At 37.5% G+C, this 13054-nt stretch overlaps 1 protein-coding gene and 1 pseudogene across 10 annotated transcripts in view; one reads left to right on the top strand and one right to left on the bottom strand.

The window, feature by feature from the left end:
• IFT88 (intraflagellar transport 88) overlaps nt 1-13054 on the bottom strand; it is a 129974-nt gene that overhangs the window by 76852 nt on the left and 40068 nt on the right. For all 10 annotated transcript variants that reach the window (XM_027064499.2, XM_027064501.2, XM_027064502.2 and 7 more), the window contains one exon: nt 5407-5493. In XM_027064499.2, coding sequence (XP_026920300.1) covers nt 5407-5493 — 87 coding nt within the window. The remainder of the gene's footprint in view (nt 1-5406; nt 5494-13054) is intronic.
• On the top strand, nt 1258-1501 carry LOC113600842 (thymosin beta-4-like; annotated as a pseudogene).

Genomic DNA, 13054 nt, shown 5'->3' with positions numbered 1-13054 from the left:
AGCAGATGAGGAAAAAAATTTATGCAAAAGAAGAACAGACTTAGGCAATTCAGTGATACCATCAAATGTAATAACATGACATGACAGGGATCCCAGAAAGACAAGAGAAAGCAAAGGGGACAGAAAATGTATTTGAAGAAATAGTTGAAAACTTCCCGAATCTGGAGAAGGAAACAGAAATCCAGATCCCCCAACAAAATATAACCAAAGAAGTTCCACGCCAAGACACATAGTAATTAAAATGGCAAAAAGTAGTGAGAAAGGAAAAAATTTAAAAGCAGCAAGAGAAAAGAAGTCAGTCACCTACAAGGGAAAGCCCATAAGGCTGTCAGCAGAATTTTCAACAGAAACTTAGCAGGCCAGAAGGGAGTAGCATGATATATCCAAAGTGCTCACAGGAAAAAATGTGCAGACAAGAACACTAGACCTAGCAAGGCTATCATTCAGAATAGAAGGAGAGATAAAGAGTTTCCCAGAAATGTTAAAGGGGACTCTTTGAGTGAAAAGACCATAAGCAAGAATAAGAAAAGTAGGAATCAAAAAAGCAATAAAAACAAGTTCTCTGTAAATATCACTCAAGGGATTCACAAAATAAAGGGACGTAAAGTATGCCACCATATACCTAAAATGTAGAGAGGAGAAGAGTAAATAATGGGTTCTGAGCCTGGATGGCTCAGTCGGTTAAGCATCCAACTCTTGATCTTAGCTTAGGTCATGATCTCACAATTCATGAGATTAAGCCCCACATCAGACTCTGATGGAGCCTGCTTGGGATTCTCTCTCTCTCCCTCGTTCTCTGCCCCTCCTTGGCTTGCACTCTCTTTCTCTCTCCCCTTCTCAAAATAAATAAATAAACTTAAAAAAAAAAAGAATGGGTTCAAATTTAAGTGACCATCAACTTAATACAGACTGCCATATGAACAAGAAGTTATATACATACCTAATGGTAACCACAAGTCAAAACTACTAACAGATATACAGAAAATAAAGAGAAGAAGTCCAAGTATATGACTAAAGAAAGCCAAGTAATCATGAAAGAAGAGAGCAAGAGAAGAAAGGAATGGAGAAAAACTGTAAAAACAACCATAAAACATGTAACAAAATGGCAATAAATACATATGTATCGATAATTACTTTGAATGTAAATAGGCTAAACACTCCAATCAAAAGACAAAGTGTGATGGAGAGAATGAGAAAACAAGACCCACCTGGACATTACATGGATCCCAGACCCACACTGCCTAGAAAGAGCCTCATTTCAGACCTAAAGACACGTGGATTGAAAGTGAAGGGATGCACACTCAGTGGCAGCCACTGTGGAGACTGGACTTCGCTCGTTTGTGCACCTTGCTCAGCCTCTCTGCAACCATGTCTGACAAACCCAGTATGACTGAGATTGAGAAATTCAATAAGTCAAAATTGAAGAAGATAAATGCAAGAGAAAACTCCACAGCCTTCAAAAGAAACAGCTAAACAGGAGACGCTAGCAGGTGAATCATGAGGCATGCACCACCAATCTGCACTGTGCATTCCACAAGCACTGCCTTCTTATTTTACTTCTTTTAGCTGTTTAACTTTGTAAAATACAAAGAGGTGGGATCAAGTTTAAATGACTGTGTCGCCCTTTTTCCACATCAAAGAAGAGAACTACTGACAATGAAGGCCATGCCTGCCTCTCCCATCTGTCTATCTGGCTAGCAGGGAAGGAAAAGAGTTTGCATTCTGGTAAGGTAGAAGCTGTATAAAACAACAGTGAAATCTAGGGCATAAATCAATCTGGTCCAAGGAATCCTGCAGGCTGTAAAATGTAGTTTAATCAGAGTGCCATTTTTTTTGCTCAAATGATTTTAATTACTGGAATGCACAATTTTTTAAATATGCAAATAAAAAGTTTCAAAACCTGAAAAGAAAAAAAAAAAGAAAGTGAAGAGATAGAGAAGAAGCATTTATCACTCAAATAGATGTGAAAAGAAAGCCGGGATAGCAATACTATTTATATCGGACAAAACAGATTTTAAAACAAAGATTGTAACATAACACAAACAAGTACACTAAATAATCAATAAGGGGACAATCCAATAAGAAGATATAACAATTGTAGGGGCTCCTGGGTGGCTCAGTCGGTTAAGCGACCGACTTCGGCTCAGGTCATGATCTCATGGTCCGTGAGTTCGAGCCCCGTGTCAGGCTCTGTGCTGACAGCTCAGAGCCTGGGCCTGCTTCAGATTCTGTGCCTCCCTCTCTCTCTGACCCTCCTTCGTTCATGTTCTGTCTCTCTCTGTCTCAAAAATAAATAAACATTACCAAAAAATTAAAAAAAAAAAAGAAGATATAACAATTGTAAATATTTAGGCACCCAACGTAGAAGTACCCAAATACATAAAACAGTTAATAACAAACATAAAAAAGAAATAATTGATAGTAATTACATCAACAGACAGATCATCTAAACAGAAAATCAACAAGGAAACAATGGCTTTGAATGACACACTGGACCAGATGGACTTAACAGATATATTCATCCTAAAACAGCAGAACACACATTCTTTTCAAGTGACATGGAACATTTTCCACAACAGATCACATATTACGCCATAAAACAGGTCTCCACAAATGCAAAAAGATCAAAGTCATCCCATGCATCTTTTCTGACCACAGTGCTATGAAATTAGAAATCAACCACAAGAAAAAAAATCTGGAAAGAACACAAATACATGCAGGTTAAATAACATGCTACTAAACAGTGAATAGGTCAAACAAGAAATCAAAGAGGAAATCAAAAACTACAGGGAGATAAATAAAAATGAAAACAAAATGATCCAAAATTTTTGGGATGAAGCAACAGAAGTTTATAAAGGGAAGTTTATAGGAATATAGACCTACCTGAAGAAAAATCTCAAATAAACAACCTAACCTTACACCTAAAGGAGCCAAAAAAAGAACAACAAACAACACCCAAAACCAGTAGAAGAAAGGAAATAATAAAGGTTAGAGCAGAAATAAATGAAATAGAAACTAAAAAAACAAAACAAAAAAATGCACACACATACACACACACACACACACACACACACACACACAAACAATAGAACAGTTCAATGAAACTAGGAGCTAGTTCTTTGAAAAGATCAATAAAACTGATAAACCTTTAGCCAGACTCCTAAGGAAAAAAAAAAAGAGTACTCAAACAAATTCACAAATGAAAAAGGAGAAATAACAACCCAACACCACAGAACTACAAAGGATTAAGAGAATATTATGAAAAATCATATGCCAACAAGTTGGACAACCTAAAAGAAATGGATAAATTCATAGAAACCTGCACCTCCCAAAACTGAATCAGGAAGAAACAAAATTTGAACAGCCCAATTACCAGCAAACAAAATTGAATCAGTAATCAAAAAACTCCCAACAAACAAAGGTTCTGGACCAGATGGCTTCACGGGTGAATTCTACCAAACATTTAAAGAAGAGTTAATATCTATCCTTACCACCAACATCTATTCCAAAAAATAGAAGATGAAGGAAAATTTCCAAATTTGTTCTATGAGGTCTGCATTACCCTGATATCAAAACCAGATAAAGACATCACAAAAAAAGAGAAGTACAGGCTGATACCTCTGATGAATATAGATGCAAAAATCTTCAGCAAGATATTAGCAAACCCAATCCAACAACACAGTAAAAAATCATTTAGGATGCCTGGGTGGCTCAGCTAAGCGTCTGACTTCAGTTCAGGTCGTGATCTTGAAGTTCGTGGGTTCAAGACCCACAATGGGCTCTGTGCCCACAGCTCGGAGCCTGGAGCCTGCTTCAGATTCTGTGCCTCCCTTTCTCTCTGCCCCTCCCCTGCTCGCACTCTGTCTCTCTCTCTCTCTCTCTCTCTCTCTCTCAAAAATAAATAAACATTAAAAAAAAATCATTCACCATGTTCAAGTGGAATGTATTCCTGGGTTGCAAGGATGGTTCAATATTCGCAAATCAATCAACATGATACATCACATCAAAAAGAGAAAGGATAAAAACCATGCAATCATTTCAATAGATGCAGAAAAAGCAGAGAGAAATGACCGTAATCCCCAAGATGACATTTAACACCAGGCCAGGACAGTAACCATCATACAGAAAATGGAGCAGAGAGAGAGAGATTCTGTAAGGGAGAACTCCCAAGTAAAACCTGAGTCCTCAACAGAAACAAACAATGCAAAAAAAAGAGAGCCAGGCAACTGGAAATACCAATAAAAACAAAACATCATGGATCACCTGTGAAGCCTCCAGTACAAATTAAACCAGGAAGACAATGTATTCCGAGGAATCAAATGGACTCCAAGTAAGAAACAGAATGGGTAAACATCTAAGAGATGATAAAAATATGCAGAAAGCATAAGTTACATCTAGCAAGGAAAAACATGAAAAGTAATTAGAAAACTAAAAAACAAAACCCAAGCTCACAGATACAGCAAACAGTCTGGTGGTTGCCAGGGTGGAAGTAGGAAGAGTGTGAAATGGATGAAGGGGCTCAACAGGTAAAGTAAGACATGGGATATAACACATAGCATAGTGATCATGGTTAATAATACAGTACTGCATGTTTGAAAGTTACCAAGATAGATCTCAAAAGTTCTCATCGTAAGAAAAAAAATCGTAACTATGTACAGTGACAAATGTTAACCAGACTTATTGTGATCATTTTCCAATACACACAAATGTCAAATCATTATGTTATATAATGATGTAATGTTACATGTAAATTATATCTCAATTAAAAAAAAAACAGAAAGCAAGCAAGCTAAGACAGTAATACTTCTGCACTTGACTCTGTAACTAGGTACATGTATCTTGAATTTTTAAAATTCTCTAAGACACAATATAGAAGAGGTCACAGACTGAATCCATGATTGCTTGAAAGAACACAGAGAAAAGTTCCATGAGGGGTAACTTTGGGTTCAAAACAAAGATGTTCTACCCCTTAAAGATGTTCAGAAATGAAACAAATGAGTTGAATACCACAAGACTCCAAGCAGAGATTAAATGGCTACCTATATGGGATGCTACAAAGGGATTCTTACACTGGGTGGAAGATTCACTACTCATTCAGCAAATGATCTAAGACTTTTCCAACTCTTCACTTCTATTTACAAAACAGGTTACATCAGGAGACAACAGCCCCTTTATATGTGAGAGCTATTCCTCAGGATAGAAAGTTTTACTTAAGAAATGACATGCGCAATAAGGAAAACTTTTACTTTTAGAATGCCCTATATAGATTTTGTCATATAATATTATTTGCCTGATAAGTAGAAATAAACATTCATAATTACCCTTCTAATAAATTTTAAAATCAATAAAAGTATGTATTATAAAAACAACACAGCATCCAGTTATACTGAATTTCTTCTCTCTTACCAATCATAACCTACAGCAAAAGATGTTTCAATTACAGGAGCAATGAGTTTTGCAGCTGTCATGATGTATTTTTCTGCCATAGCTTTCCTGTATCAAAGAAACAAAAAAGTATTGTTTAGAAACATGGTATAGAGACCTTGGATTTTTTTAAGTATAAACATTGTCTGTCAAAGCTAACATACCATCAAAGTCTACTAGATGGACAGCTACACTAGAATTCTGTCCATAAGTCAGGTTGACAACCATGGCTACGAAATGGGACTAGCAAGCATGACTGCCTTCTGGACCAAATGTAACTTTTTTTTAATTAAAAAAAATTTTTTTTGAATGTTTATTTATTTTTGAGAGAAAGAGAGACAGAGCATGAGCGGGGGAGGGGCAGAAAGGGAGACACAGAATCCGAAGCAGGCTCCAGGCTCTGAGCTGTCAGCACAGAGCCTGACACAGAGCCCGACGCAGGGCTCCAACTCACGAGCCATGAGATCGTGACCTGAGCCGAAGTCGGACGCTCAACCGACTGAGCCACCCAGGCGCCCCAACTCTTTCTTTTTTTTCAGTGCATGCCGACAAATCAAAAAGAAACACTGGAGGAGCACAAAGCTCTGCAGCTGAAGCTATATAACTGCACTGTCCATGGCCATGAAAGGAGAGGGTAAAAATGACCACTGAAGAAGAGTGTGTACGGTAAATGGTAAAACTGAATTACTACATGTCTCCACAGATTTGTCTAATCTGTACCTTTCATATAAATGGAATCATAGATATAGTCTTTTGTGACTGCCTCCTTTATTTATCATGTTTTCAGGGTTCGTGTTTATTGTAGCATGTATTGGTCCTTCATTTCTTTTTGTGGCCAAATAATATTCCATTATATGGATAGACTATATATTCTTTATCCATTTAACAGTTGGTGGACATTGGGTTGTTTCTACTTTTTGGATATTATAAATGCTGCTTCTATGAACATTTGTGTGAAGTTACTGTGTGAATGTATGCTCTAATCACCTAAGAAGAGAAACTGTTGGGTTAAGTATGAGGAACTTTTGCTGAAGAACCTTTGCAGGAACTTCCAAACTGTTTTCCAAAGCGGCTGTAGCATTTTACATTCCTGCCACCAGCATGCAAGATTTCGATTTCTCCACATCCTCACCAACATGTGCTATTATCTGTCTTTTGATTACAGTCATACAAGTGGGTATGAATTGGTACCTGGTTGAGGTTTTGAATTGCATTTTCCTAAGTATAGAAGTTAACACATCTTTTCAAGTGCTTACTGGGCATTTGCATACCTAGTTTGAAGAAATGTCTACTCGGATCCTTTGTATGTTTTTAACTGGGTTATTGGCCTTTTTATTATTGAGTTAGAAGAGTTCTTTTTATATTGGAGAAATAAGTCCCTTCTTGGATACATGGTTTGCAAAAATTTTCTCCCATTCAGTGGGCTTTCACTTTCTTGATGGTGTCCATTGAAGAACAAAAGTTTTAATTGTGATGAAGTCGAATTTACCTATTTTTTTTCCTTTTGGTGTGCTTTTGGTGTCGTCTCTAAGAAGTCACTGCCTAACACAAGATCAATAATAATTACTTGTTTTTTCCTCACAGTTCTAGCTCTTATAGTTAGGTCTATGATCTATTTTAAAGTAATTTTTGTGTATGGTGTGAGAGAGGCACAACTTCATTCTCTCCCATGAGGATATTCAATTGTCCCAGCACCATTCGTTGAAAAGACTATCTTTTCCCCCATCGAATTGTCCTGGCACTTTTGTTAATTATAAATACAAGAGCTTATTTCCGGACTCTCAATTCTATCCTGATTTCTATGTCTATCTTTATGCTAACTAGCATAAAGTACTACCACGCTTGATTGGGGTAGCTTTGTAGTATAAGCCCTCCAACTTGGCTCTTCATTTTTCAACCTGTTCTGGCTAGTTTGGATCCGTTATATTTCCATATGAGTTTTAGGATCAACTTGTCACTTTCTAAAAACCAATGCTCGGATTTTGATATGGATTACACTGCATCTATAAAATAATTTGGGGAGGACTGACATCATAACATTAAGTGCCTCCCCACAAAAATGGGAGGTCTTCCCATTGACCTAGCATATCCTTCAACGATGTCTTATAGTTTTCAGAGTATAAATTTTACATTTCATTTGTTAATATTATTCCTAATTATTTTTTATGCTACTGTAAATGCAATGACGAGTTTAATTTTGGATACTTCACTGGTAGTATATAGTACATCAATATAGTATTGATGCTTATATTTTGATCTCTTACTCCGCAAGCTTGCTGAACCTACTAATTGTAATTGTTTTTTAGTGGATTCTAAAATTTTATGTAGGATATTCCACGTATAAGATCATGTGGTCTCTAAACAGACATAGTTTTACTTTTCTTTCCAAGCTGGATGTCTCTTACTTTTTTCTTGCCTAATTTCCATAGTTAGAACCCCTAGTGCAATGTTGAATAGAATTGGTAAGAGTGAATAATATCTTGTTTCTGTTTCCTTATCTTGTTTCTGATCTAAGGGGGAAAGCATTTAGTCTTTCACCATTAAATATTATGTCAAACTGTGGGTTCTTCATAAATGTCCTTTATCAGATTGAGGAACTTCCTTTCTACTTCTAGCCTCTTGAGGTTTGTTTTGTTTGTTTAGCATCAAAGTACACTAGATTTTATCAAAAACATTTTTAAAATTTATTTATTTAAATTCAAGTTAGTTAACATACCGTGTAGTATTGGTTTCAGGAGTAGAATTTAGTGATTCATCACTTACATACGACACCCAGTACTCATCCAAACAAGTGTCCTCCTTAATGCCCATCACCCATTTAGCCCAGCCCCCCCCCCACCCTCTAGCAACCCTCAGTTTGTTTTTAAGAGTCTCTAAAGGTTTGCCTCCTTCTGTGTTTTTTTTTTTTAAGTTTATTTCTTTTGAGAGAGCGAGAGAGCAAGAGCACATGCACAAGCAGGGGACAGGCAGCAAGAGGGAGGAGAGAATCCCAAGCAGGGATTCCCAATTAAGGGCTTGAACTCACAAGCCATGAGATCATAACCCGAGTGGAAATCAAGAGTCGGATGCTCAACCGACTGAGCCACCCAGGCGCTCCTCTGTTTTTATTTTTCCTTCCCTTCACCTATGTTTACCTGTTTTATTTCCTAAATTCCACACGAATGAAATCGTATTTGTCTTTCTCTGACTTATTTTGCTTGGCATAATACACTCTAGTTCCATCCACATTGCTGCAAATGGCAAGATTTCATTCTTTTTTATCTTCTTTACCCGTTCTTCAGTCGATAAACATTGGGTTCTTCTATAAACACTGGGGTGCAGGTGCCCGTTCAAATCAGCATTTCTGTATCCTTTAGATAAATGCCTAGTAGTGCAATTGCTACCCTAAGGGGCAGTTCTACTGCACATTTTTTGAGGAACCTCCATCCTGTTTTCCAGAGTGGCTGCACCAATTTGCATTCCCACCAACAGCACGAAAGTGTTCCCCTTTCTCTGCATCCTCACCAACACCTGTTATTTCCTGAGTTAATTTTAGCCATTCTCACAGGTGTGAGGTGGCATCTCATTGGGGTTTTGATTTCTGTTTCCCTGATGATGAATGATCTTGAGTATCTTCATGTGTTTGTTAGCCATCTGGACGTCTTCTTTGGTAAAGTGTTCATTCGTGTCTTTGGTTCATTTCTTGACAGGATTATTTGTTTTTTGGGTGTTGAGTTTGGTAAGTTCTTTATAGATTTTTGATACTAACCCTGTATCTGGTGTGTCTAATATCTTCTCCCATATTCTTGCTAATATCTTCTCCCATTCCGTCAGTTGCCTTTTAGTTTTGTTGGTTTCCTTCACTGGGCAGAAGCTTTTTTAACTTTTTAAAAATTTATTTGAAGAGAGAGAGAGTTTGTACACATGTGGAGGAGAGGCAGAGAGAAAGACAGAGAGAGAATCCCAAGCAGGCTCAGTGCTGTCAGCACAGCATCCGATGTAAGGCTTGATCTCACAACTATGAGATCATGACCTGAGCAGAAACCAAGAGTCGGATGTTTAACTGAATGAGCCACCCAGGCGCCTCCAGAAGCTTTTTATCTTGATGAGGTCCCAGTAGTTCATTTTCCCTCGCCTCCAGAGACAGGTCTAGTAGAAGTTGCTGCAGCCAAAGTCAAAGAGGTTGTTGCCTTGTTTTCTCCTGTAGGATTTTGATGGCTTCCTGTCTCACATTTAGGTCTTTCGTCCATTTTAAATTTATTTTTGTCTACGGTGCAAGAAAGTGGTCCAGATTCATTCTTCTGCAGGTCGCTGTCCAGTTTTCCCAACATCATTTGCTGAAGATACTCCACTGGATATTCTTTCCTGCTTTGTCAAAGATTAATTGGCCATACATTGTGGTCCACTTCTGGGTTCTCTATTCTGTTCCACTGACCTATATGCATCTGTTTTTGTGCCAGTACCATACTGTCTTGATGATTACAGGTTTGTAATGCAATTTGAAGTCCAGAATTGTGATGCCTCCAGTTTGCGTTTTCTTTTTCAACATAACTTTGGCTATTTGGTGTCTTTTTTGGTTCCATACAAATTTTAGGTTTGTTCTAGCTACGTGAAGAATGCTGGTGTTTCTGTGACAGGGATTGCATTGAATGTGTAGATTGCATTTGGTAGTATAGACAATTTAACAATATTTGTTCTTCCAATCCATGAGCATGGGATGTTTCTCCATTTCTTTGTGTCTTCTTTAATTTCTTATACAAGCTTTCTATAGTTTTTAGTGTGCAGATCTTTTACCTCTTTGGTTAGGTTTATTCCTAGGTATTCTATGGCTTTTGGTGCAATTGTAAGTGGGATCAATTCCTTGGTTTCTCTTTCTGCTGCTTCATTATTGGTGTACAGAAATGCAACTGATTTTCGTACGTTGATTTTATATTCTGCAATTTTGCTGAATTCATGTCTCAATTCTAGGAGTCTTTTGGGTTTTCCACATAGAGTATCATGTCATCTGTCAAGAGTGAAAGTTTGACTTCTTTCTTGCCGATTTGTATACCTTTTCTTTTTGTTGTCTGATTGCCGAGGCTAGGACTTCCAGGACTATGTTGAACAACAGTGGTGACAGCGGACATCCTTCTTGTGTTCCTGACCTGAGGGGGGAAGCTATCAGTTCTTCCCTACTGAGGATATTATCTGAGGGTCTTTCATATATAGGCTTTAATATGTTGAGATATATTCCTTCTATCCCTACCTTCTTGAGGGTTTTTATCCAGAATGGATGCTGTATTTTGTCAAATGCTTTTTCTGCATCTACTGAGAGGATCATATGGTTCTTATCCTTTCTTTTATTAATGTGGTATATCACATTGATTGATTTGCAAATATTGAACCAGCCCTGTAGCCCAGGAATAAATCCCACTTGATCTTTTTCTTTGGTTTAAACTGAGATGATGATGTGGTTTTGTCCTCTATTCTATTGATATCCTTTCTTATACTCATTGTTTTTTAGATCTGTTGTTTCTTTCTTTTTTTTTTTTTTTTTTTTTTTGTCTTATTTTGGTATCAGGGGGATACTAGCCCCATAAAATGAACTATCTTCTGGAATAAACTGTATAGAACTGATGTTAATTCCTAGAACTCCCTAGTAAAACCATATGGGCCTGGAGATCTCTTTTTGGGGTGTTTCAAAATTACAAATTAAATCACATTAGGTGAGTTGTGGTCATTTATGTTTTTCCAGAGAGTGGTCCCATTCTGTCCAAGCTGTCAACTTTATGGGTACAGGGTTGCTTGTAGTATTCCCTTATTATCTTTTTTGATGTCTGCTAAGTCTGTAGAGATAGATCCTGTTTTGTTCCTGATACTGGTAATTTGTGTCTTCTCTATTTTTTGTCAGTTTTGCTGTAAGTTTCTCAATTTTATTGATCTATTCAAAGAATCAGCTCTGTATTTCACTGATATTTCTTTTTTTCAATGTTAATGATTTCTGTTATTATTTCTTCCTTTGGCTGATTTTGCTTTTCTTTTTCTAGTTTATTAATCTGACAGCTTAGAGTATTAATTTAAGGCTTTTCCACTATCATTCTAATTGCTTTCCCTTATGTGTTGTTTTTGTCTTCTTTCAAGCCTTTTTATCTTTAATTTTCAGAAGTTTAATCATAATGTATCTTCACATGGATTTCCTTGGGTTTACTCTTTGTGGTATTAATCATTTTTTTGTATCGTATATTTATTTCTCTCGTCAAATTTGGGGAATTTTATCAGCCACTATTTCTTTAGCCCAATCTCTTTCTCCTCTCCATCCAAGACACAGATAATGCGAATGGCAGGTCTTTTGTTATAGTCCCAGATATCACTTAGGCTCTCTTCATTTCTGGTTTTTAGTCTATTTTCTCTCTGTTGTTCAGACTGGGTAATTTCCATGTTTCATCTTCCAGTTCACTGAATCTTTCCATTTCCCTTTTATTTTCCTGTGGAGCCCATCCACTAGGCTTTTTATTTGAATTATTGTATTTTTCAAAAAAGTTAAAATTTTCCATTTGGTGCTTCTTTATATTTGCAGAGACTTCTTTTCTGAGGGTTTTTACTTTTAAATTTGCTTTAAGCATGCTCACAGTTGCTTGAAGCATTTGTATCACGTTTGCTTTGCCAGATAATTCTAACATCTTTGTCCTAATAATATTGGCATCTATTGATTAGATTTTTCATTCATTTGGTTTGAAATCATCCTACTTCCTTATGATGAGTGATTCTTGATCAAAACTTGGACATTACATGGAGCGCATGGGTGGCTCAGTCAGGTAAGTGTCCAACTTTGGCTCAAGTTACGATCTTGTGCTTTGTGAGTTCGAGCCCCACATCAGGCTCTCTGCTGTCAGTGCGAAGCCCGCTTCAGATCCTCTGTCTCTCTCTGCCTCTCCCCTACTCACACTCTCGGTCTCTCTCAAAAATTAAAACATTAAAAAAAAGCTTGGATATTTCTACATTATAATACTCTGAATTTTTATTTAAGTCTGTTTTAGCTGCTTTCTTGACACTGCTCTAGCAGGGGGAGAAGAGACACCACCTTATGAGTGCCAGATAATAGATGTCCAGGTTTCCCCACACGGCCTTTTTTGATACTCGAGGCAGGAAGAAGTCCTTGTTTCTGCTGGATGGGGTAGGAGTTCCTGCTTCTACCACGGTCCCTATTGACACCATAGTGGGGTGGCCTTGTGACCACTGAGTGATGATGAAAGTTTTGATTCTCCACCATTTTCTCCAATACCAGAGAGAGGGGAAGGAGTGCTTCATTACTCTGATGGAGTAGAATTCCAGGCTCCCCATGTGCTATCTGCTGAAACCAAAGACTGCTGGGACTCATTAAGGGTCTGTGGAGATTAAAGTCCTGGCTCCCTACTTGGTCTTTTGGGATATGGAGTGTCTCCTTACAGCCTTTTCAGAGTGGGAAGCCAGGCTCCCACTTGACTTTTGTTGGCAGGCACAGGAGTGGGGCCGTAGTTTGTGTGCGCAGTATTTGTCTAAAAGTTTTCAGTCTTGATAGACTATTCCTTTCCTTGTCCTCTGGCTAGAAAATTGGGCTTTTCTTGGGGCTTTTTGTTTGTTTTTAAAAATATACCCACTGATGTTTTCTGACTGGCAATTTCTTCACATACAA

This window comes from Acinonyx jubatus, chromosome A1 (genome assembly GCF_027475565.1).
Source record: "Acinonyx jubatus isolate Ajub_Pintada_27869175 chromosome A1, VMU_Ajub_asm_v1.0, whole genome shotgun sequence".
NCBI classification, from domain to species: Eukaryota; Metazoa; Chordata; class Mammalia; order Carnivora; family Felidae; genus Acinonyx; species Acinonyx jubatus.
Note: the sequence above shows the minus strand (reverse complement) of the source record. Positions and strands in the feature narration are given on the sequence as shown.